At 43.5% G+C, this 22,273-nt stretch overlaps 6 protein-coding genes and 2 long non-coding RNA genes across 8 annotated transcripts; 6 read left to right on the forward strand and 2 right to left on the reverse strand.

Moving 5' to 3' along the window:
- The first annotated feature begins 3,268 nt into the window (after positions 1-3,268).
- On the forward strand, positions 3,269-4,557 carry LOC129587040 (red-sensitive opsin-like). The gene is made up of 2 exons (XM_055480615.1): positions 3,269-4,117; positions 4,432-4,557. The coding sequence occupies exons 1-2, from the start codon at positions 3,269-3,271 to the stop codon at positions 4,555-4,557; spliced, it is 975 nt and encodes a 324-aa protein (XP_055336590.1).
- Positions 4,558-5,575: 1,018 nt separating this feature from the next.
- LOC129587041 (protein FAM98B-like) lies at positions 5,576-6,723 on the forward strand. Its single transcript, XM_055480617.1, has 3 exons — positions 5,576-5,823; positions 5,968-6,457; positions 6,587-6,723. The coding sequence occupies exons 1-3, from the start codon at positions 5,764-5,766 to the stop codon at positions 6,721-6,723; spliced, it is 687 nt and encodes a 228-aa protein (XP_055336592.1). The 5' UTR covers positions 5,576-5,763.
- Positions 6,724-6,972: 249 nt separating this feature from the next.
- Positions 6,973-7,788, forward strand: LOC129587197 (uncharacterized). The gene is made up of 5 exons (XR_008690286.1): positions 6,973-7,015; positions 7,238-7,274; positions 7,334-7,356; positions 7,538-7,571; positions 7,649-7,788. It is a non-coding gene; the product is annotated as an uncharacterized LOC129587197 (long non-coding RNA).
- Positions 7,789-9,040: 1,252 nt separating this feature from the next.
- LOC129587042 (uncharacterized) lies at positions 9,041-9,787 on the forward strand. The gene has a single exon (XM_055480618.1). It carries the CDS (start codon positions 9,041-9,043, stop codon positions 9,785-9,787), a length of 747 nt encoding a protein of 248 aa, XP_055336593.1.
- Positions 9,788-10,251: 464 nt separating this feature from the next.
- On the forward strand, positions 10,252-10,957 carry LOC129587194 (uncharacterized). The gene is made up of 3 exons (XR_008690285.1): positions 10,252-10,582; positions 10,677-10,747; positions 10,840-10,957. It is a non-coding gene; the product is annotated as an uncharacterized LOC129587194 (long non-coding RNA).
- Positions 10,958-11,166: 209 nt separating this feature from the next.
- On the forward strand, positions 11,167-13,115 carry LOC129587101 (uncharacterized). Its single transcript, XM_055480693.1, has 3 exons — positions 11,167-11,494; positions 11,737-12,077; positions 12,181-13,115. Exons 1-3 carry the CDS (start codon positions 11,419-11,421, stop codon positions 12,823-12,825), a joined length of 1,062 nt encoding a protein of 353 aa, XP_055336668.1. The 5' UTR covers positions 11,167-11,418; the 3' UTR covers positions 12,826-13,115.
- Positions 13,116-13,192: 77 nt separating this feature from the next.
- Positions 13,193-15,217, reverse strand: LOC129587100 (5-hydroxytryptamine receptor 1B-like). Its single transcript, XM_055480692.1, has 2 exons — positions 14,571-15,217; positions 13,193-14,028 (listed from the first exon to the last, which is right to left on the reverse strand). The coding sequence occupies exons 1-2, from the start codon at positions 15,104-15,106 to the stop codon at positions 13,392-13,394; spliced, it is 1,173 nt and encodes a 390-aa protein (XP_055336667.1). The 5' UTR covers positions 15,107-15,217; the 3' UTR covers positions 13,193-13,391.
- An 887-nt stretch (positions 15,218-16,104) lies between these two features.
- LOC129587058 (GPI ethanolamine phosphate transferase 1-like) lies at positions 16,105-22,230 on the reverse strand. The gene is made up of 13 exons (XM_055480637.1): positions 21,499-22,230; positions 20,856-20,980; positions 20,556-20,686; positions 20,156-20,334; positions 19,677-19,825; positions 19,523-19,607; positions 19,196-19,275; positions 18,509-18,681; positions 18,368-18,440; positions 18,048-18,314; positions 17,456-17,670; positions 16,682-17,217; positions 16,105-16,537 (listed from the first exon to the last, which is right to left on the reverse strand). The coding sequence occupies exons 1-13, from the start codon at positions 22,060-22,062 to the stop codon at positions 16,349-16,351; spliced, it is 2,766 nt and encodes a 921-aa protein (XP_055336612.1). The 5' UTR covers positions 22,063-22,230; the 3' UTR covers positions 16,105-16,348.
- Between the last annotated feature and the right edge of the window lie 43 nt (positions 22,231-22,273).

Genomic DNA, 22,273 nt, shown 5'->3' on the forward strand with positions numbered 1-22,273 from the left:
AAGGTCCGAGGGTCCGAAGGTCCAAGGGTCCGAAGGTCCGAGGGTCCGAGGGTTGATTGGCCTCGGTACTTAAAGGTCGAGTAGCCTCGGTACCCGAGGGTCGATTAGCCCCGGTACCCGAGGGTCGATTAGCCTCGGTACCCGAGGGTCGATTAGCCCCGGTACCCGAGGGTCGATTAGCCTCGGTACCCGAGGGTCGATTAGCCCCGGTACCCGAGGGTCGATTAGCCTCGGTACCCGAGACTTTCGACGGCTGTGTCCTCCCTGATGGTGACTTTGAAGTTCCCAAGGTCGGTTTCGGTAAGTTCGAAGTCCGAGTTGGAGTCCCGCTGAGGGTCCTTGGGTCCGGTGTGGTCGCCTTCGGAGCCCTCGAGGGTTGCTTCGGGTCCGGCGACGTTGATTTCTGGTTGTTGTCCGAAGATTTTGGGTTATTGCCCGTTGGTTTGGGGCTTTGAGCCAGGGTCGGTGGGGACTTAGTCAGTGAACCCGTCTTGTGGGTCACCCCCCGTGTCGGTGATGCCGTACCCTTCATTTGGCTCGGGCTCATCTGGCCTTGCCTCGGTTTAGGTCCAGCCAGGCTGCCCTGTCGGGGCTGCACAGGGTCACCCATGTCTGGTGACACCTCGGAGCTGCTTGGCGCCGGGCTCGAGGCTTCATTGTCCGGGGTGATGGCCGGGAAAAAGACTGGCGAGGCACCTATTGGGTGCACAAGTCCAGCCGCAGGCTCGGAGTTCGCAGTTTGACCTATTGGGTCATGCAGAACCTCCGACTCAGCCTGTGGTAGCTCGATGAACGTCCGGTCGTGTGCGTCCTCGAAGCTATCCTCCGGCGATTGGGTAAAGTCGTTCGCCAGGATCCGTGCATCTCGCTTCTCCTTGGCCGATTTGGTTGACTGGTTTGATTTGCCGGACTTGTTCGATCGGTTGGAGTCCGACGAATGAGGCTCGTTACCCGGGCCAGCATGACGGAAGGTGTACCCGCCTGCATTGTCACGTCGGGCGTAGCCTTGATCGAACTTTCGTTCGTATGGGTTGTCTCGACCGGACATCTTCGGTGGTGGCTCTATTGGAGCCTTGAAGTAGCCTCTGGGTTACCCCTTCGGCCAAAAGTCAGACTATCCCTATTGGGGACTTGTCCGAGGTTGATGAGGCTTTTTGCCTATTGAAGGTCCGAGGGTCCGGTGGGGGGGCTAAGGTCCGGTGGGGGGGCAGAGGTCCGGTGGGGTGAGGGGTAATGGTGTGGGTGTGCTTGTACTACTTGCAACTCAGTACTGTTGTCAATACAGGGTACAGCTTACGTACGTCCTATACTACAGCACTGACCGCTATGACGTCACACACCGCTAAGTGGTCTTGCAGATTACCGCCTACGTCACGATTCTACGCGCCGCGTGCAAAATTCCAAAAAACTATGACTCACTACGGGTCTATAGCATAGGGAATTTCCCCGCTATCCTGATTGGTCAAATTTTATAATGCAAAACCGGCCGTCGTGACGTCACAATTATTTTTAATTTGAATTAATTAATTTTCCGAGATGGAAAAATTCGGAAAAATAGTAGAAAATTCTGAAAAATTATTTTTAGCCGACCAAAAATCAATTTAGCCGGGGGAAAGTTATTCCCGTAATTTTTCGAAAGTTCGGAAAGGTTAAACACCGAGGCTCAGAGGGTCTACACTGAGGCTCCGAGGGTCCGACCTAGTAAGTTTGGCTAACCCTATTTTTACCCGTAAAAGATGTTTTTAAGCCCGTTTCTCCGGGTGAAAAAGGTTTTTAGCCGACCGAAACTAGTTTTCGGCGGTGAAAAATCAAAATTGCCCGGCTATATCGGGTCTTTAGAGGCTCTACACGGCTTACCGAGGGTCAGTCGACCCTATTTACCGGGTAAATCCGTGTGAATCCGCTTGTTCGTCCGGTGAATCCCGCGCCGTTAAAGTTGCGGGTGCCACTTAAGGCAAAGGCGACCCCGATTGATGAGGTTGAGAGGGTCCGCTTGGTCCGTGCCGTACGTTCTGTCGGGGGATCCGCGGTAGCCGCCAATCGACCCGGGCAAAGTCCGTCCAAAGGTCGTCCGCGCAAGATCGTTCCGTCCGCGCGCAGGAAGAGGGTTCGCTGGAGCTTTCTGCCCGCAAGAGAGACCAGAGAAACCAGACCGTTTAGGCTGGCGGCGATCAGATGGGGATGGGAACCGTTCGGTTCTCCCCTATCTTCTCGTCGGCCGTTACGGCTGTAGTTCTACACCGTGTCTCAGAAGGTTCCGTAGAAGGAAAACACAGGAGCTGCTACCATATCAGCAGCACAGCACAGAGGGCTCACGATCGTGAGTGAACGAGGCTTTATTGTGTACAACGGTAAAGCATGGGCAAAACGCATGGCAAGTGGCCAGCGCGAGGGGCAAATCATGACTAAACTGGAATGAGCGGCTGAATGAGCCGTAACATAGAAAAATGCCTATCGGCAGCACTGGGCAGATCCAACACGAGCGAACGAACGCTGATTGGCCGAGACGTAAAGCCGTAGGTGTGGCAAGGCGTAGCCGAGCCTGAGTCGAGGCCGATACGGCGTACGATAGCGAGTGCGACTCCGTTTGTGAGTCTGCACACCGGAAGCTGGGCTGTCGCTGGCTGCCATCTCGTAGGCTGCCATGGCGACCGGCCTGACACTTTAAAAACGCCGAGTCATCTGTATACAGACTTTGCATGCTAGAAACCACAGTCTTATGCTGTGATGCACGCATATTTACGCAGTCTTAGAAATACAGTCTATTGTGCTTCGATCCAGTAATAGCGTGGGATTATGGGATCCGCAACCAGTGTGCTACCAGTGTTTGGAATCATTATTTCCTCGCGCAGGGGGATGTTCCTTCTCCATAGCGCTCCTTAAAAGGTGTCGTCAACTAATGATGACATTACAAACAAAAGAATGCGGTAACTAATCAGACTGCAAGCGATGTGTGCGAGCTATACGCGGTAACAGGCTTTTCACTTCCGGCAATAATACCGGCAAAATTGTTAATGTGATACGGATAATCGACGAACCGGGGTGGTTGTATTAGCAATTACGGATTGCTCTTGGCTTATCAACAGAGGATCGCGCTCCTCCCTACCATATATATCATATTTCGAAACCTGTTTGACCTCGTCCAGGATACATTTCGTGCTTTTTAATTAAGCTTCCGTTGTATTTTTCTAGACTTCGGAAGAATTTCTAGAAACAGGAGTACGCATTACGGTATCGGCTGTCCAGTGGGTATTAGTGACCTTTCGCCATGTCAACCGTGAAGAACATTTCCTTGCCTAATTCCACCATATCAATAGATTTATCCTTATCGGCATTGCATTTTTGGTTCGGTTTTAATATTTCCTGCGCATCCGTATCGTCAATATTGATCATATTGTTGCTGGTGGTGATTTTTCGTACCGAAAGCTTACGCCATGGATCGGGCTTGCTGATTGCACATTTGCTGTTTGTCAATTTTTTGATCTGTGGTTTCACCCAGCCGACCTATTTAATCGGGATTTTCCTAAAGGTCAACAATCCTCAGGAACCCATACATCTAAATTGTACTGCCTTCATGTACATCCATCTCAGTTTATTCCGAACTGAATGTTTTGCTTCCTTATCGATGGCAATCAACCGATTCTTTGCGATTGTCTTACCACACTACTATCACTGGATGATGAAGAAATCAACGGTGATTGCGATAATCGTCATGAGTTGGGTGTGTGGATTTCTTATTTACAGCCCGACAATATTTGGTATCGGACAGACATATGGAAAGTTTCCGCCGTTTTACAGTTGCGGTTCACGGTCAAACGGTGATTCGGTGCTGCCGCATTTGGCGGTCTTCGGAACATACATTCCGCTAGGGACGCTGGGGTTTTTGTACCTGGTGATCGCGCTCAGTATCCTGTGCAACCGCGACGCCAGTCGCAACCAGAGAATGCAAAAACGGATCACCATTGCGAAGATGCTGTGTAGTTCCTTTGTTTTCTACGTTTGCTGCTTTGTACCGATGACCGTTGGGGCGTCGTTTTTTCCCTTAGTGGTGTTTCGGCGGCCCGAAGTGTTAATGTGGCTGGTGGCGTTGCAGATGCTGGGATACAGTGGGCATCCGGTAAGGTTTAATTTTACAAATGGACATATTTTTATTTATAAGTGCTAACCGGCAGTAATAACAAGACTTTAAAAACACCGGAGAATTTAAGCGAGAAACGAAACAAAAATTTAACAATGATTTGTTTATGTATATGTACCGTATATAAAAACTTTACTTGCCAATTACGGCATACATTTTAGTACATAGACGTCTATACTGCATAGACGATGCTGCATAGACACAGACAATGCACAGTATTATCATAATCTCACGTGTGCTAGCAATATCTGTTTCTGTGTAAAAAGGATTTCCCATCGTTGTCTGTCGAATAGGTGGTGTTTCTGACGCTAAACAAAGATTACCGGAAGGCTTGTCGAAACCTCTTTGGAAAGGCACATATCGGTCCACAAAAGACCCTTTCGCGAACTCATCCGTCCCGGGGAGAGACGGCAATCTAAAACTATCGGATGTGACGCACACAAGGGAATCGGGCTTACAAGAAATTATTTGTTAAATTTCGTGTAGACGATTTGCTCGAGCTCTGGTTTTCGTCATTTCCTGCGTACATGCATAAATAAATACTTGTGAGATCAGTAACATGGGTGGATATTTTAATAACACTTGAAATTTCAAATTGCTGGAAGCGTTTAAGCACCGAGATAATTATTTTTGCGCCTGTTCGCCCTTCACACGTGTACGCTGGCGCTGGTCGCAGATACCCCATAAATTACAAATCAGTTTCCATTCATTCATTCAGCTTCATGCGTAAGCACATCTTCCGGTGCGCTTAGCTTACAGCTAGTGTTCAGTTAACCATCCCGTCAATTAAAAGGTCATGTCTCCCGCCACACCTGTGTGTCGAACTGGATATTACATGTGCGGAAGCAGTTCAAGTTTCATTTTAAAGGATAGAGGTTAAGAGACTGAGAAATTCTGCTAGGTCAAAATAAACTAAGGGTGTAAAAATAACAAAGAGATTGACAAAGAATCTTCCCAGATTTTAGCGTACATTAAATAGCGGAACGTATAAAAATGAGAAAAGCAAAACAAACCACAAATAAGAGTATCTGCCGTACTCGTATCATCAGTCGTATGGATGGCTGCAGTTTGGAATATGTCCATCAAAGAAAGTGCAGCAGTCATAGTTAAATTGTTTACGCTCACTTTGTTGCCATTCGACCTCATCCGCTAATACGACAATTAAAATTACTGCGTTAACTTTACCTATTCGCCACGGTAGGACTGCTTTCGCTTTTCAGTGTTACCTCAACGTAGGTGTAAAAGATTACCGATGCGCCACAATATCATATTATGCAGATAACAGTTACCAATGGTACGTAGGACTAGGTCTGATCGGTACCAGGTAATTGAGCAAATGTCGTTGTAAAAATTTTGTGTAGAATGGTCATTAGACTGATAAACTGTAAATGTAGATTTGTAAATATGAAGTGCTGGTGTTAATTTAGAAATTTGCTCTCTGAAATTTACCGAATTATCTTGGCTGGTTCACATTACGCGCGCCGATGAGGTGCCCACATTATGGACTAACAAAGCGGTAAAGCTTTGTAAAAGTGTTCGTACTTTCAGTTTCAGCATTATTATACAATACGTGCATTGACCTACTATTCGCATAACTAAAATATTGGGCGTATTCCTGTTAAATCATGGCTTGTATGGACGACCTGAGGTATGCCCTCATCCGGGACAGCATTACATTGGTTCAGGTATTGCTTCCAAATATCTCACAGCTCAGCTGTAAATGTGTTACCTACAAATGCAAAAAATGAACAAGCTGCTCTTTGCATTTTAATGTTGTTCACTGGCTTACATTCTTTGGTAACGTGTGTATCGGGGTATCGGTTCTGCAGAGTTCTTTATTTCTACCAACCTACATATTATGGAGTATCCTACTATCCACAAATGCCAATGAATTGAATGAAGTGCGATCAAAGAACGACATATTCTACCTGAAGAAACTGCTCCTGCTAAGGATGTACGACAGTACAACTGCCACGGGAGCACCGGTGCAAACCACGACTTTAATGACATCCGTTACACCGGCTGAATTTTCTTCCGCGGTGGCTGCAACATCCGGGACATCGCTGGCTGATGAACTCTACAACATCGTGTTCACCGGCAACGGATCCATGGAGAGCGATCTACGGCTAGCGATCAAGAATGCTGTGCCTAATTTGCAGGTTTTGCGAGAAAATACCACTGACCGGCTCAGCAAGCAGAGGGCACTCGTAGAGTTAGCCGTGCAGATGCAGCCGTTTATTAGACCGATTATGGCCAGCCATCCTAACCTTACGGCAAAGGTCACCGAGTTAGGCGACAATATGAACCGAACGGCACGCGGTAAGGTCATGTAGTGTATAACTGTATATGCATTTATTGTTAAATCAGCATGAGCCGATCCATTTTGTGAGAGCGGACCTAGTGCGAAAGGATTTTGTTATAACTTTTTATTTGGGATTTGTTTTACAGATGGTGGTTACGGAGGCGGAGGCGGCTATGGTGGTGGTGGATGGGGTTGGGGCGGATGGGGATGGGGCTGGGGAGGAGGTGGTGGTGGAGGAGGCGGACATTGTTGCTGGGGTAAAGCAATGTCAAATTTCTTGTGATTATAAAAGCGGTGTCATATTATACAAACATACTATACGTGAAACCACTGTCCAATGAACACTGAAGTTTCGGAAGATTTACGTAAATCAAACGCGAACGTGCATTTACTAGACACGCATTTAAAATTGAATGAAATCACAACCGGATTATAGAAGGGCTGCATTTTTAGGTGGCGGTGGATGGGGGGCAAGTATAAATTTTCCTTTTTGATTCTTCAAAGTAAGGATCAATTGAATATATTTTCAGCATGCAGTTTTAGTGAAAGGATGGGGAGGTGACGATGATGGGCTGGTAAGTTTTTGTTCTACGGGGCGATGATTCGCATATATTCTATATAGTAAATTATATGGTTCGAATATTCGCATGTATTATTCTGTAGTTCGTTCTACTGTATTAAAGTGCACGTGAATCTGTATTTAGCTGCACATATTGTAGAAGTGCGAGTATCTCGTAAAGTAACAGTAGACAGCGGCATCCCATAATGCATAATATTTTGTGTGATTTGCGTTTTAGCTCAAATATCTTCTGGCTAAAGGATCCGGAAACGGCGGTAAGACGAAGTCACCTTGATACAGTTTTGCTCTTTTAATCACTTATTCTACTTTTCAGATGAGATAAACACATTGTTGCCGGTAAGTGTCATTTAAAGTTTTTAGAGACGATTTGACTTCTTCTAGTTCTTCATTTCTAAGTGCAGATGTAGGCAGTTCGTGCCGCGCGAATTACATGTACGAGTACAGTTACTACGATCTTCGAAGCTTGGAAAACATAATATCCTGAACTCGATGAACTGATGTTTTTTTCTTTTTGCAGCTACTTTTCGGACTAATCGCGTTACTGATTATGAGTAAGTCACTTTCCTTACCCTAGAGAATATGGTTCACATGCTTGGAATAAAAAAACCCCTGTATTTCATCATTTCAGAGCTGCCCACATAAATACAGCGGATGATAACGATTACGGGGCTATCAGACCTTCAGTTTCCGATGTTGACTATGGTATACTTGTATTTTTTATACGTACTTAATCTCTGCGAAGCAGTAAGAATGTGATTTGCCATTTTAACACAGCTGCTTTGTCATTTTGTGCGCTAATTGTTATCAGTTTACCAAAAATGTGTTTCCATGTTTAATAAAAAACGTTTTGGTTCAAGGCGACAACGCTATGCAGAGCGTTCCATTAAGTACTGTAATTACAGTACATACATACAGTACGTTTGAAGTTTATAACGGTTGAAGATCCCTGGTACTTTGCACATCATTCTTTGTATTCTACACTAGTACATTTAGCGGTGTAATGGGATTGGTTAACTTTAGCCGACAAGTACAGCATTAATTATAGCTCTCCTATAGATATTGATATTTTAACACAGCATTGACCGCAAGGCAAGTCACATTGCTTGATTACACATGAAAAGATCTTAAGGTTGTCATATATATAGACTTAGATAATTGTCGACGACGCTGACCATGCATTCGTCACTAGGGATTCATATCTGCAACATCCCAAAAAGAATTAATCGCTCATTACCGGTAATATGTCATTCCCAGGTGAAGACATCCTCTTCAGTTAGGTGTACGCACCAGTAGGATTTTGAGCTACGATTTCTTTGAAAGCTAGTTTCTACGCCCTCGACAACTGCAATAGAAGTACATGTACCATGTGTATGTCATTCAGGCTACACAAGTGACGTCCGGTGTTTGCCATAGTGCTTTGGAAGAACAGCCCCAGATTTTCTGGGAATCGTAATGTAGGCGGTAAAATTTTAACAAATATCAGTTACTGGAATTCTCAAATCTTGCATTATTAGAATAGATGGATAATGTACTTACTGTACATGTGATACTTTAGTGTTTTTCCTGCACTTGGAATTCGCCACCCACGGACAAGCTGACACTATCGTGACCTAAGGGAATTATGAAGACCTGTAATTGTAGATCATGCGAACATGCAGGCGTGCACTGGATAATGTATCATGCAAAGCCGGAATTTTTCCAGTGTAATCTCTAATTCCGGCTAACTTTGTTATCGCGACTCAGCGTCTTAAAAATTATTCAACAGCCTAAAAACTGGACTCTTGGATACTCAGTACACTGCAGTGTCTACGACAGTAATAATTAGTACAACATCATTTAATTTCGATTTATTCTTGTCCACTCTCATCTGTATACAGTTATCTTTATAACTTTTGCTATGTCGCCATTCAAGAACATCTCAACCGTTGAAAATTTAACATCAAAAGTGATTTTAAATGCGGCCATTGTGTATCCTTGGTTTACATTGTATGTACTGTGCGCATCCATCGCAACAATCTTGATGATAATGCTTATACTCGTGATTTTGCGCAATGAAACCTTAAGGCACGGATCGGGATTGTTAATAGCCCATTTGTTGTTCGTCAATGTGATCATTTGCGGCTGCACACATCCGATCTACATACTTGACCTTTTCGCCAAAGTGTCCAACCTAAACTTCCCGATGAAAATCAGCTGCACACCATTCATGTACATTCATCTCAGTTTCTTTCGAACCGAATGCTTTGCTTCGCTGGTAGTGGTGGCGAACCGATTTATCGCGGTTGTCTATCCTCATAACTATCATTGGCTGACGACAAAACCGGCCTTAATAAGTGCAGTAATTTTCAGTTGGGCTTGTGGATTTGCGGTATATATTCCGGCCTTATTCGGCTTCGGTCAGTTATTTGGGAAATTTCCACCGTTTTACAACTGTGGAGGTCAATCCAACGGTGATGGATGGTCACCAATTCTGGGAGTTGTTGGGACGTACATTCCTCTGGGTTTACAAGGGGCCTTATATTTAATTATTGCCTTAAAAGTGTTATGTTCACGGGAGACTGCGCAGACTCAACGAATGCAGAAGCGAATTGCCATCGCTAAAATGCTGTGCGGATCGTTTCTTTTTTACGCTTGTTGTTTCATACCAATGACGGTTGTGACGCTGTTCTTTCCCTATGTGATGTTGCGTCAGCCAGCTGTGATTGTCTGGCTGACGACGCTGCAGATACTAGGATACAGTGGACACCCGGTGAGGGCCTTCAAGTGAATTACTAGCAGGCGATAAACAAAATTTTATCGTTTATTCTTTTTTGCAGATAATGTTTTTAATACTCAATAAGGACTACAGGAAAGCTTGTCGGAACATTTTCTGTGTATCGCAAATCAACCCGCAAGAAATCAGTACGCGGTCGATAAGACAGACGAAAAGAAATTTAAAGGTCATACAGATGTCTCGCTCCCTCGGTTCAGCCTGACAGCGTTGGGTAATATCTTGTACAAGGAAGAGAACCAGCCACGATACTAGGACCACGACAACGGGTGCGAGCGCTTGTAAGTTGTAAAAGATTTTACAATCGAAATTCTAACAAGTTGAGTGCAGCCTGCAAGTGCAAATATGCCTATACTGCATTAGCGTGCAAAAATGGTGCAAAACTATGCAAAAGCTCCCGTACGATACAAAAACTACTAAGACCTTACATTTCTGGTGCTGACCTGCAGATCAACCAACACGGATTATTCGGCAGGTCGCCCGGTGTCAGTATTACAGCGTGGATGATCCGGAGAAACCGTTTGACGGAAATTCGGAAAATTGAATGTTCATGGTGTGACAGTGTGCTAGTGCGCCCACACAAGCAGATCATGTTACGTCTGGACTGCAGGATTCAGAAAGAGCCCTTTCTACTTAAATATCTTCAGTATCTTCACTGACAGAGATATTCTACACTCTTTGCAATGTCAGTCCATTTTAATTTAAAGGATTGCGCATATTGATTTCAAAAGGGGTGTGCTGGAACTTGGAAAACGTAGCCGGTTTCATCTGCTGCGTAATGCATATGATGCGGTGCGTCAACAAGTGTTCTGGATGTTGCTTTATATTTTCACTAAATTTTGCGCAACCATTTTTGTGTTTTCACATAATCATATGTATTATCCAGGCATCCTCATTTACCGGAGTTGTGCGTAAGTTTCGCGCACCGGAGTAAGTTTATGCGTACCGGAGTTGTGCGTAAGTTTCGCGATAACCGTAAGACATGTCCTTTTCGATTTATTTTTTAAGAGTATACACGCATGCTACCAATGCAATGAAATGTTTTTTAGTGGTTAAGGGCCAAAACGCGAGAGGCTGTGCGTCGGAAGTGTTTCTGGTCGTTCCTTTAAATTCTGTAGTCTGTAAACTCCGACGACCAAACCTTTAGCGCCGAGTTTCAAGTTCAACCGTTACACCGGCATGCCGGCAAGTGAACAACGCATGACTCTTAATTTGTTGTAACAATGGTGAGAATAAAAATCCGAAACTCAAGAATGCAGTGTAGTATGTACGAGTAAGAAGGCCAGCAGCGTAGTGATTTCCTCGGGGCAAATAGTAAAAATTTTTATCAAACTCTCCAAGCAAATGGTAATATATGTTATGACTTGCGAGACAAAGTTTAGCTCCAGTCAAATTTTTTTCTCCAGGAAAATTTACACGTGGCTGATCATCAGAGTCAACTGAAACGCCAAAGCGACCCATCCATTCAGTTTTCACCTTTCGGAAACCGTTACGTATCAGATTCTCCCAGCAAAGTTCAGCAGTTACCGGTAGCCACCAGATACTGCAACTGTACGAGCGAAAACCTGGTTCAGTTGTTCTGCATGTACAGATACTGGTGCGTTTGGGGTAAAACGTTATTGTAAAGAATGTTGATTGACAATTGGGCTAAGCGCAAGCTGCACTTGGTGATTCTTCCTTCGCTTCTTTTGTGGCAACTGGCAGGTACGTATACGGTTGTTACGGTGTCATATATTACTCCAGCTTCGTCTTAGTATACTACTGCTCATATAATTATTTCTTGTATTTGTATATCATGCTGAGAACGAATTAATAAATTTGGTGCATACAATCATACAACCAGGACCGACTCTATATAGATATACTTCTTGAAGTACGTACTTCAGTATAGAGGTATGTATGAAGTCGGTGTTGATACGACGGAAATGTTATTTCGGCCTTTTAAGAGGGTTTCCAAGAAGATCCGCAGCCATTCAATTTCACTTTGAATTTCGACCTAAGTCCAATGACGCTGCGCGAATGTAATGCCCGGCCTGTGAATAACTGCGGACCAAAGTCGCTAGCTCTGTCAAACTGCCGCTACCTGCAGAAGTCTTCGCGCAGCCGACATAAAAGAGATGCTACAGGAGTGAATGCCTGGACGTCCGCCGTAGACAGATCGACTGCAGCGACGGGTAACTGGGTGTCATATTTGGTCAAAATGGGATTACTCAAGAATGCCAGCGGGGAAATTATAAACAGTCACGTTACCCTAGACTGCTGGAATGTAGAGGCCGCTACCAAGCAGGTACGTAAACTATGATGAACTGACTGAGAATCTAGCGGTTTTGCGAGAAGAACGGTTTTTTGTGTGTGGACGACCAACGGATACACATCGCCAGATGTTGCAGGAATTTGTGAAACAAGTTTCGGCTATAAAAAAGCGTAGTCCCCTTCGAGCCGTGAAAGCCACCATTCAGAACGATGACTTCTTCTCACCAGACACGATTGGTTTAATTGGACAACAAGTCGTTATTCTAGTATTGAGAAGCCAATCATCAAACATCACATCCAGAATACCCGCACTTGATATGATTAACCTTCTGGATTTGACCTTTAAGGATTGTATGGGGCTGTTGGTACTGAAAAAAAGCGATTTCACTCCATTGCGGAATGTTCGGATAATTCTCTTTCGGGGTGTGTCTGCAGTGGCTTCTGTAGAGCGCGATACGTTTACTGATTTGCCCGATCTGCAGTTTTTGGACATAGACGACAGCAACATTCCTGGTTATAATGATACCGAGCGCGTGAGCGCAATGACCAGGTTATACCGCGATCCGCAGAACGACTGGCTATGGGCATGGCTGGATTGCCATCCGAAAATGCCCGAGCGTTATGACATGGGGGAAGTATACAAACTGGGTAGTTTGTTCAATGCTCCACTGGAGAAACTCCGACTCACAGGTTACTTGTCTAAATGCCCCATGAAGGCACCAGTTGAAGAAGGCGAAACGATCACGATGTCATCAGAAGAAGAATCCTTTTCTTTCACCTAAACCGTAAGACAGCCAACCGGATGTTGGATATTACTAAAATGATGTTACACAGATTTTAGCAAAGATACAGATTGATAGCTAACTGTTTCAGTTAAATTTGCGATATCGGATATAATCGCATGAACATTTTCCATGTTAGCAGATCAAAAGTTAAACCGTTGACCAGTTAACGTTTTCATTATTTTTATGTGGACATTGTTTGGACACCTAAATCCGTTCCCGCTGCACTGTTTGTCAAATACACTTAATAGTCAATACTGTGCAGTATGCCATTAATATGCTCGATATCCAAAGCGCCGAAGCCCATAATACGAGTACAATCATCGTACAATCATCGCAGTGTTCTTAGTTCTTACGTTAATGCAGAAACCGTATCTCACAATACGGTGCTCATTTTAACCGTTCAGCGCCGTATGTATTCCGGTGATTACGTTTAAGTAACCTCTCCCATTCTCAGAAATTCACAGAAAAATATTTTTCACATATAAATTGTGACTATTTCAGATACTAGTGTCTTCGCAGCCTTAAACTTGTGCACTTTTAAGTGCGCGTATTTTGTGCGCTTGTCATTGATGGGGAGGACAACATAACCTCGCTTTTCTGCGGTATTTGAACAAACTATTGATAGCAACTTGAAACTTTGTCAAAGCCAAGTAGCACAGTATCGGATTCAGCCACGAGTTGGTGATGATGGCGAAGTTTTGAATAGCACAGAACGTCGTGTTCCAGTATCCGCCAAAACCGACCATCAACCAGTAGACATGATTCGGTGTCCAGCACACGATCACAGCCACCATCAAGTACACGAGAAAACGGTTGTGTGTATTCGTACATATCCGCATACAGGAGTTCTTCTCAAGGTTCAGTTGCTGCACCGTTAACGTCGAATGCAGCGAATCGGTTTCCGTCGCTGAGTGTCGTAATCTGCCGCTTTTCACCGGCACTTCTCGCTTAGACCGATTGGTCATGACCTTGAAGAGAATAAAAAAGCAGGCCAACAGCATTACCACTTCGGTGCCGGAGAAGCCGATAATTTCCACTACAATGGAGTAACGCCACTGGAAGGAGACGTTTAAGACACAGTAGGCGTCTGTCTCGTCTGGACGGAGACGGCCGCGGATTAGTAAGGGTAAATGCAGGGCGTGCAGAAGACACCAGGTTCCGTAGATTAGTGTACGGGCTATTGGATATGAATGCTTTTCCCTGAAAAAGAAAACTATTGTATTTTTTATTACATTTTCGACAGTTTGGCAGTTTCATCATAATACAGCAACTCCAAAGCGATTTTGCATGTGATCGATAGCACTGCGTGATAATCTTGAATGTTGCTTCCTAACGGCAAAATTGTATACTTACAAAATCAGCCTTATAATTATCATGTAACCGACTTAAAAAGACGATGTATGCAAAATTTAGCCGTTTTCAATAGGAATTTTTATAATTGTACTTTTTCCACCGTTGTTATTTAAATTTAGTTAGTGCACCAGTTACAACGAAAGACGAAGCTGACCATAAGTTATTTGATATCAACCTGAGCTGCGCCAGTATAACAGGTCATTTCGTAGCAAACGCTAGTTGAACTTAAGTGGTGGAAAATTAGATCGAAACAAAATAAGTAATCAAAGCTCTCCTATAAGCTTTTAAAAAGATTTGTAAAATCGTTTAAGGTTTTTCACAGCAATAATAACCTACCGACAAAATAAGTGAATACAGTACTGAAAACTTAGCTGTAGACTCTAGTATACCTGTAATGAATTGGAAACGTAACCGCCCATACTCGATTGAATGTCACCAGTAGATGCCCATAACGAATAGCCGAATTCAGAACATAACTAGCGTACAGGTAGAACGAGCACAACTCAAAACTCAACGGCCAATACCCATACAAATTCCTCACAATATTCCATGGAGTACCGAGTAAACTGTACAGAATCTCCGCCGCGGCCAAATTCGCGATGTAGGCGTTGAACGGCGAGCGCAACGATGCCTGCAAAATGTACACCGTCAGGATCAGGCCGTTTAAGACGATGGCCGCGGCACACGAGAACCCGGTGAACCATGTCAAAGTGCGCTCTAGACTCGTTGAGTTCTTCTCGGGATGCATGTGGTAGCTGAAATCAACGGGACTATCCGCATCAGTCTGATCCATACCCTCCATACTGTACGGGGAATAAACGAGCCTTGTCAAATGATGATGATGCTCGCCATTGGATAACGGTAAATGGATCTTCAATACTGTGAAATCGGATAGCGGATGTCGGCTGTATGGACGGTGTAACATGCCCGGTAGCGTGCAACGAAGTCTTACAATTGCACAGCTGCGGCATTTCTATGGGATTGATATGCACTGATCCAGCGCAATCCCACATGATCCTGTTTATGAGAACAGCTGGATTTTGCGGGCCCGGTAGATCCATCAGCACTGGAACGTGGCAAAGTGGTTCGATGGGGGCGTGGCTGGACGCGTTCACCCACGTCAATCAATCGTGAAGAAAAAAACCGATATACTATATGATAATCAGCTTAATGAGCCCTACCAAGGATGATGTTGTTTAAATTACCCGGTCGAAATTGCCAGTGTTTGTGTCTTGGAAGAGGATTGCCAGTGTCTTCGGTTGGGCCGCATGTCGCAGTTTTTTTGACTAATCGCTCGTCGTTGGCATCCATTAAACGGCGATGCGCATATGCGACACTGGGCTGAACGTGACTGATTGGCTTAATGATGTTTGCCAGCTAAATCTGTCCGTGTAATCTTACAAGTACGATCATTACGCTCTTCCGGCATCGTGTCGAAAGGCGCGAACACGGCGAGAAGGCTATAAAAATGACGGGATTATTAGTGAAAAGGGTAAACGATCAAGTGTTGACTTACAAATCTAATCGATTTTACCATTTTAGGATGCTGAACACTTGAACTCTGGAAGTATGTAGATGTGTACAGTAACTTGTAGCAGCAGTACATCCATCGCCATTGCGGCGTCGTAAACACTACTAAACGGTAAATGATTTTTATTGCTCACTATTTACTGATTTCTTGAAAGAAAAAAAATTCCGGCTTTGCTGGAATCATAATTTCAGAAACAAAAAGTATGAAGTGAAAGTAAAACTCCTATCATTTCCTGGAGAAGGCTACTTCGACTTGGCTTCCTGTTCTAATCTACAAATTTATTTAAAACCGAAGCTTCTTTAAAATGTAGCAGGTAATCATATACCGAGTATTGTCGAATTCTGTCAAGGCTGCAATTTTATACCGCCAAATTCCAGCAAGTGTGAAAAGTGTAAACGCAGAAAAATGACTAACTGTCTCGCAACTTCCGCTGATTTTACGATATTCATTCAGTCAGAATTTGAAATGCAAATTTATCGTACACGTAATTTATAATTTTCACCGTGCACAGCAGTGGATGCTTTGACGCGGCGAAAAACCTGCCAAATTGTGCGCTTTCAGATAGACAGTGACAACAACACCGGTAATTAACAACAGTAGAAACTCAGCTATCCAACAACCCAACAAAGATTTCATTCACAAAGCACGTTCAACAGCAAAAGGAAGCCGAAGAATCCGCAGATCCAAGCGGCTCGTCATCACCGCCCATGCACACAAACGAAGCAGGCTCGTAAATAATATCAGCGCCATCATGATCACATAATGCGAAATGGAAGTCCCAATCTCCAGCCAGCTTCCTTCTGTCTTCACCAGGAAGAAAAATTGCTGCAAATTAATAACAATGATTAATTTTTATAATTAATAAGCTGGTACTTATTTAATAAAGACGTTTACTAAATTTATTTATATGTCAGTGTGCAACCGATGCTGCATATAATTTTACTGATCAGATAATTTAAAATTACTTACTAATGCCATGAAGTCGGATATCAGCAACCCGATTAAATATACTTTCTGCATGGATAGTCCGCATATCACAATTACAACGTGGAAAGCACACCCGATGAGCAGGAACGGAATGATCACTTTACACAGCAAAATCAGTCCCATGATGAACGGCCGGAACACCGTGACGAAGCAGAATGCCGCCACCGGATCGAAACTGTTGACGCTGGCGATGTTGCCCGTCCCGAAAAAGGCCAAGAGCGTGAAAAACACGAAAAAGAACACCCGGCGCAGATCGTCAAAATGCAGTCGGCGCCGATCCACGGTTTGGTCGGCGTGGAAGGTGTAGGAGATCGTCAGACGGAAGAGGGAGAATCGCGGCTGATGCGTGTGGAATTCCAAGTAAATCCACAGAAATAAATGGATAGAGAAGAGCAGGAAGAATAAACCTTCGTAGGTGATGCTCATCAAGATGTAGCTGGTGAAAAGCGATGTCACAACGCTAAGGAAACGCAGATGCAAGAGCTGGCTGCTGAGCATCGGCGTAAAAAAAGCCGTTCCTGCAGAAACAAACTAAGCTGATTGTCAACCAACTAATTTCCAAAAACAAGTGTCTATTTAAAAACTGATGACCAGATGTTAGAGAAAATGATTCTTGCGATAAATGAAGGAAAATCATTAATATATAATTTTAAATCGCATTCAGATTATGAAGTTATTCGGTGAAAACCAAATCCCAGAGACGTATAGGACACTTCACATGCACTTCAGCTTTTACCGTTAGATTTGCAGTATTACCTAGTAAAAACCAACTGATGGCCTGGAACAATACTCCGGCAGAAGCGTTGTTCTCCACGCTTCTGTTGGTTACAAAAACAATAACCACGGACAGCAGCACGCCAGTAGTTTGCATTACGGCAACGGTGGAGCCTTGTCGATCGTTTCGGATGGAATTCCAGTTCCAGATGAGCAAACCAACTATGAATACAAATCCCCCAAAACCCGCGCAATACCTGTAACACAATATACGCATGGTAACGACTGGAAAAAATAATAAAACATAATGCAAAGATGTAAAAAAGAAGTTTAACCATCAAGTAGTGCTCAAGGTTTGCAAACGTTTTCGCTCTTGTGGCTAATGTCTATAAAGTTTCCTTCCGCAATTATTTCCAGCCAACAAAGCCGTCGCTCTACAATTCTCATTATCTTCGGAAATTGTGGTGCGTTTTCGGTTAGTGATTATTGTACAGTTATGTAACCATACAGCGTTTGAAAGAGAGTTTGTAAAATTAAAAAATAGCTTCTCATTTGTAAAAATTCTCAACAAAACAGAAATCTTTTAAATACTGGACAAGCGCAATATACCACATCCGAGCACGCACTGACTTACACAAGTGAGACATTTTTCAGCTTTCCAACCACATCCAGTAGCGGGAACACAGCCAGTAACAAAGAATTCGTCAACCACAACAAGCGAAGATACTTGGAGGCAGTAGAGGATGTGGCCAACCAGAGACCAGTCAATACCAATCCAACGCTGACGCTGGACCGGTAGAAGAAGGAAAACACCAGGATCTCGCATCCAACAATAAACTGCACTGTCGGCATAACGATGGCTAAGAGATTTATAGAAGAAGAGCATCGTACCGATTGAAATCTGCAAAATCACAAATCATTACACTTTATTTCAACCACTGAGTTCATGTTTACCGGTACAGAGCAGCCGTCCATGTCATGATGGGCAGCAGTGTATATATAAGAACAGGCCGGGAACTCCTTTGTACTAAACGAAACGGGAACGACATAAATACAGTACATTTCAAGGTTATTATTTCAAAATTGTCAACTTGCATATGGATATCAGAATCCATAATGCTGCTCCACAAACTCCAGTCCAAATTATGGAATTACTGGTTTTCATGACATTGTCGCCGGATTTGGATCCTTGTACTCTGGGATGGTTGTCCACAATTCTTAGGAACACAAAGAAGATCCAACCAATATATCCCAACGTCATCACGGAACTGCAAAAAATGTTCGTACTGGTCAATGTTATGTAAAAAATGTTATATTGTCAGTGCAAAAATGCCGCTATACAGACGCTTCGACACGCAACCAAGTATACGACTTATACTAATCTTTTTACTGAGAGTGTTGACCAAGAAACTTCACAAAAAGAGCCAAAAATTTTAAGAATTATTTGGAGCGTAAAATATAATTAAAGCTGCGAGTACCACTGAAATTTGCGGGAAGCAGCTGAAAAAAAAATATTATCGTAAAGCATGACCGTGTACCGTTGCATTCGATCTTCACTAGTGACGAACAACGAATAAACTAATAAAGACAATAATAATTCATAGCAAAGCTAATCTTTCTACTTTTAGCAGTCACCTTACTCAATATAATTTTTAAGTAAAAAAAATGAAGAGGCGGGAGAACTGAGAATGAATCCCAATTAAACTACTCCGTGAAATTATTAAAATTACTACTCCGTGAGTCGTGACGTATGCCACAGTTCCATATTTAACCTTTTCTCACCTTAAGAACCGTCGATCGTAACTGTGATAATACGTTTGTCCTTCGTGACTCAACACGATGAGCTCATCAATAGCCGTCAACTGTAAAATAAAACATTCTCTGGTAAATATCAATCAGTATACTATATACACTGTATTATTTTGTAACTGAAAGTCTAAAGAAAGTATATACTATTACTTGATATCCAAGCACATATTGCTCCTTATTCACTGTTTTTTGCTAACGATAAAACGTTTATCACAATTTAATACAAATCTTTGGATGTACGGCAGCTAGGAAAATTAGATGCATGTCGTTAAAATGACCTCGAAGAAAACCGTGACTTACAAGTTCTGTTTTGTGTTCCTCTGGGCTCGTGAGCATTTGTTCTATCACGGCACATTTCCGATCCCATAAATCTTGGCTTAACTTCCTAATAATCAAGAATTAATCTGAGTTACCAAAACATTCACCTGACATGTAGGCACTAATCCGAACTTACGGAAAGGGGACAAACAACCACGAAAACGTTTCGTTCTGCTTCCTTCGCATTTGCACAATTAGCTGCTCATACATCTGCTTCGCATTGGCAAAATAACCTTGCATCTTGTACCGTTCCGATGCGTTAAAATAATCCAACGGCAGTTTACCCTACAGAAGCAGATGCTACAAAATGAATTATCACTTCAGTGAACAGAGCAGAAAACCGAACAAAAACTCCCAGGGAACCGGCAATCGTTGAAAGCAACAAAAAAAAACGAAAATTTAACCACTCCCTTCTGAGTTTAACACAACAAATCCAAAACGGTTGACCGGTATAAGCATTTGCTAGTCTAATTTTAGTTTTAACGTCGCACTGCGTTACAATCAATCTTTAAAAAAAATCATGTCACCCAAAAAACATTATTCCGGCATAGTTAAACGGCCTGCGAACCGCTAAACTGGAGGCATCTTTGTTTTTGTGCATCGTAAACAACTTACGACAGAATTAACGGGAATGGGAATTCCCAGAAGAGTGGACACCAGCGGGGCAACGTCCACCTGCTGGATATCAAACTTCTGCAAACGCTGTCCCTCCGTGAATCGTGGGGGCAATATCCCAGCACCCCATGCCACCAACGGCGTTTCGGTCTCATCAGAGTGACCGGAACCATGCGAACCTGTTAAATCACGCAAAAATACTAAGTCATGCAGTTAAAAAGAAACTACGATGCAAAACCGGAAGCATTATCGTATATGCACCGGAAGAGCGACAAAGCACGTGAATGCTGACAACGGTAGTGTATTGTACACTGTACACCAACGACCAGCACAATTACTATGAATAGCCGATAGAAAATTGACAAAACAACTATTCGTGAATCTATCTATAACCACATACCCCAGTCAGTCATTCCGTGGTCCGACGTGAAGATGAATGCTGTTTTTTCATCGTTGGAGTAGAAATTCTCTACCAGTCTCACAATATCCGCAATGCCCCGGTCTACCCCTAAAAGATTCTCCGCATGAATCCTAGAAAATTTGCCGTTAGTGCTTGTTAAATGGTACATTATAGTCCAAGGTTAAATGAAATTAGTGGGCGTTGCATTTTTTACAGGCCCTTTCAGTTTTTTAAAATCGTCTACACACGCTCGCTGTGAAAGTAGAAAGCGATCGTTCATATCAAAAGCCGCTAACTCACTTGCTGTGTGGCTTTTGAACATGCCCCGTGGTATCCATTCCCAGAAGATGGAAAAACAGAATCAATTTATCGTTGTGCAGCATCTCGTACAGATTTTTGTCATTTCTTGCGCGCCCGAGAAATTCCTGCACAAAACAGAACTGCTTCTCACTACTCAAAAATCAACCACAAAACCACTACGTAAAAAAAAGCTTTTCCGGCGCAACAAGTGTTACGATACTTGCCCAAAGGCCAAAAAAACTACTGAAAACTTGTTCACCGTGTTCCCAGACCAACGATTACCTACGTCAAACGTTCAGACAATCACAGTACGAAAAACGAAATGCAAATATAAGATAATCCATATCCTATATAAGGAAAAATATAATATCTGCACATACAGTAATATATCACAAAATGCACAATAATGTAATTTACACTGCCACTATTTGATCGTGAATACCGGTTCCAAAAAAATATTACAGTATACCATTTTTTTACTGCAGTGCTTACACTTCCACATACTTACATCAGTAGCATGTACGGGTAATTAATTTAACTGATTAACTGCATGTCAGTTAAACACTTAAACTCGATTTTAATTCACAAAATCAACCCTCCAGTCGCACTCGAGCAGTGCAGTCAGGAGCAAAATCTTGCATACCTTGAATTTATCAAAAACCCACGTGTCCAGCAGCGACGGCAACGCTGCAAAGTCCTCGAACTCTGCGGAATACGTGTCCGCGATGATATTTTCCGCTACTCGCACCTGTCCATCCGCACCCTTCATCTTGGTGAAAATATCCACAATATCCGGACTACCCCAGGCGAACGTCCACCGACTCTGGTTGAAGACGGAATCAAAATCCACCGGATTCACTTTCCAGCCCTTGGTCACGGCGCTGACGTCTTCGTTGAATCCGGCAATGAGCGCCACATGTCCGGGCCGCGATTCCGTCGGAACGGCAGCATGGCTGATCCCGCAGGTGCCTGCGTGACGCGAGATGTTAAAGAGGAACGGCGTCCCGGGGAAGTTGTCCACGCTGGGATGGAAGAAGCGTTCAGCGCGCAGGCCGTCCGCGCTGAACAGCACGAGACGTCGGGCTGGCGGATCAGCAGGAGCGGGTTGCGGAGACATGCCATGGATGATCGGGGATTGGAAGTAGATGTCGAAGATCGATGCCAGGAACATCAGGTGGACGATGGTGGCGAAGACGATGAAACACATTGTTATGTTGGTGCATTCAGACAATTCGATGCATTTTACTGGTTTTAAAATTGCTCATCCCACAGTTATTTATGAATTTTGCAAACAGCTCGTAACTATCAAAGCTTGGAATTTAAACAGAAATTTTCCAATTGAAAAGTAAAATTTTTAAATAAATGTCTGGTGTAGCTCTACAGATAGCTGTGGTTGCTCAGTGGATAACCAAATGTAA

Source organism: Paramacrobiotus metropolitanus, unplaced genomic scaffold (genome assembly GCF_019649055.1).
Source record: "Paramacrobiotus metropolitanus isolate TYO unplaced genomic scaffold, Prichtersi_v1.0 Parri_scaffold0000023, whole genome shotgun sequence".
NCBI classification, from domain to species: Eukaryota; Metazoa; Tardigrada; class Eutardigrada; order Parachela; family Macrobiotidae; genus Paramacrobiotus; species Paramacrobiotus metropolitanus.

Excerpts from the sequence above, each read along its gene's own strand:
- LOC129587040 (XM_055480615.1), top strand. The coding sequence starts at position 3,269 with ATGTCAACCGTGAAGAACATTTCCTTGCCTAATTCCACCATATCAATA. Across the intron at positions 4,118-4,431 it reads TGGGATACAGTGGGCATCCG|GTGGTGTTTCTGACGCTAAA; the intron begins GTAAGGTTTAAT and ends TCTGTCGAATAG.
- LOC129587042 (XM_055480618.1), top strand. The coding sequence starts at position 9,041 with ATGATAATGCTTATACTCGTGATTTTGCGCAATGAAACCTTAAGGCAC.
- LOC129587101 (XM_055480693.1), top strand. The coding sequence starts at position 11,419 with ATGTTGATTGACAATTGGGCTAAGCGCAAGCTGCACTTGGTGATTCTT. Across the intron at positions 11,495-11,736 it reads TCTTTTGTGGCAACTGGCAG|AGGGTTTCCAAGAAGATCCG; the intron begins GTACGTATACGG and ends CGGCCTTTTAAG. Across the intron at positions 12,078-12,180 it reads TAGAGGCCGCTACCAAGCAG|GAATTTGTGAAACAAGTTTC; the intron begins GTACGTAAACTA and ends CAGATGTTGCAG.
- LOC129587058 (XM_055480637.1), bottom strand. The coding sequence starts at position 22,062 with ATGTGTTTCATCGTCTTCGCCACCATCGTCCACCTGATGTTCCTGGCA. Across the intron at positions 20,981-21,498 it reads GGGTTTTTGATAAATTCAAG|GAATTTCTCGGGCGCGCAAG; the intron begins GTATGCAAGATT and ends TGTTTTGTGCAG. Across the intron at positions 16,538-16,681 it reads TATCCGACTTCATGGCATTA|CAATTTTTCTTCCTGGTGAA; the intron begins GTAAGTAATTTT and ends ATTAATTTGCAG.
- LOC129587100 (XM_055480692.1), bottom strand. The coding sequence starts at position 15,106 with ATGTTACACCGTCCATACAGCCGACATCCGCTATCCGATTTCACAGTA. Across the intron at positions 14,029-14,570 it reads ACGTTTCCAATTCATTACAG|GGAAAAGCATTCATATCCAA; the intron begins GTATACTAGAGT and ends TTTCTTTTTCAG.
- LOC129587041 (XM_055480617.1), top strand. The coding sequence starts at position 5,764 with ATGGCTTGTATGGACGACCTGAGGTATGCCCTCATCCGGGACAGCATT. Across the intron at positions 5,824-5,967 it reads ACAGCATTACATTGGTTCAG|AGTTCTTTATTTCTACCAAC; the intron begins GTATTGCTTCCA and ends TCGGTTCTGCAG. Across the intron at positions 6,458-6,586 it reads TATGAACCGAACGGCACGCG|ATGGTGGTTACGGAGGCGGA; the intron begins GTAAGGTCATGT and ends TTTGTTTTACAG.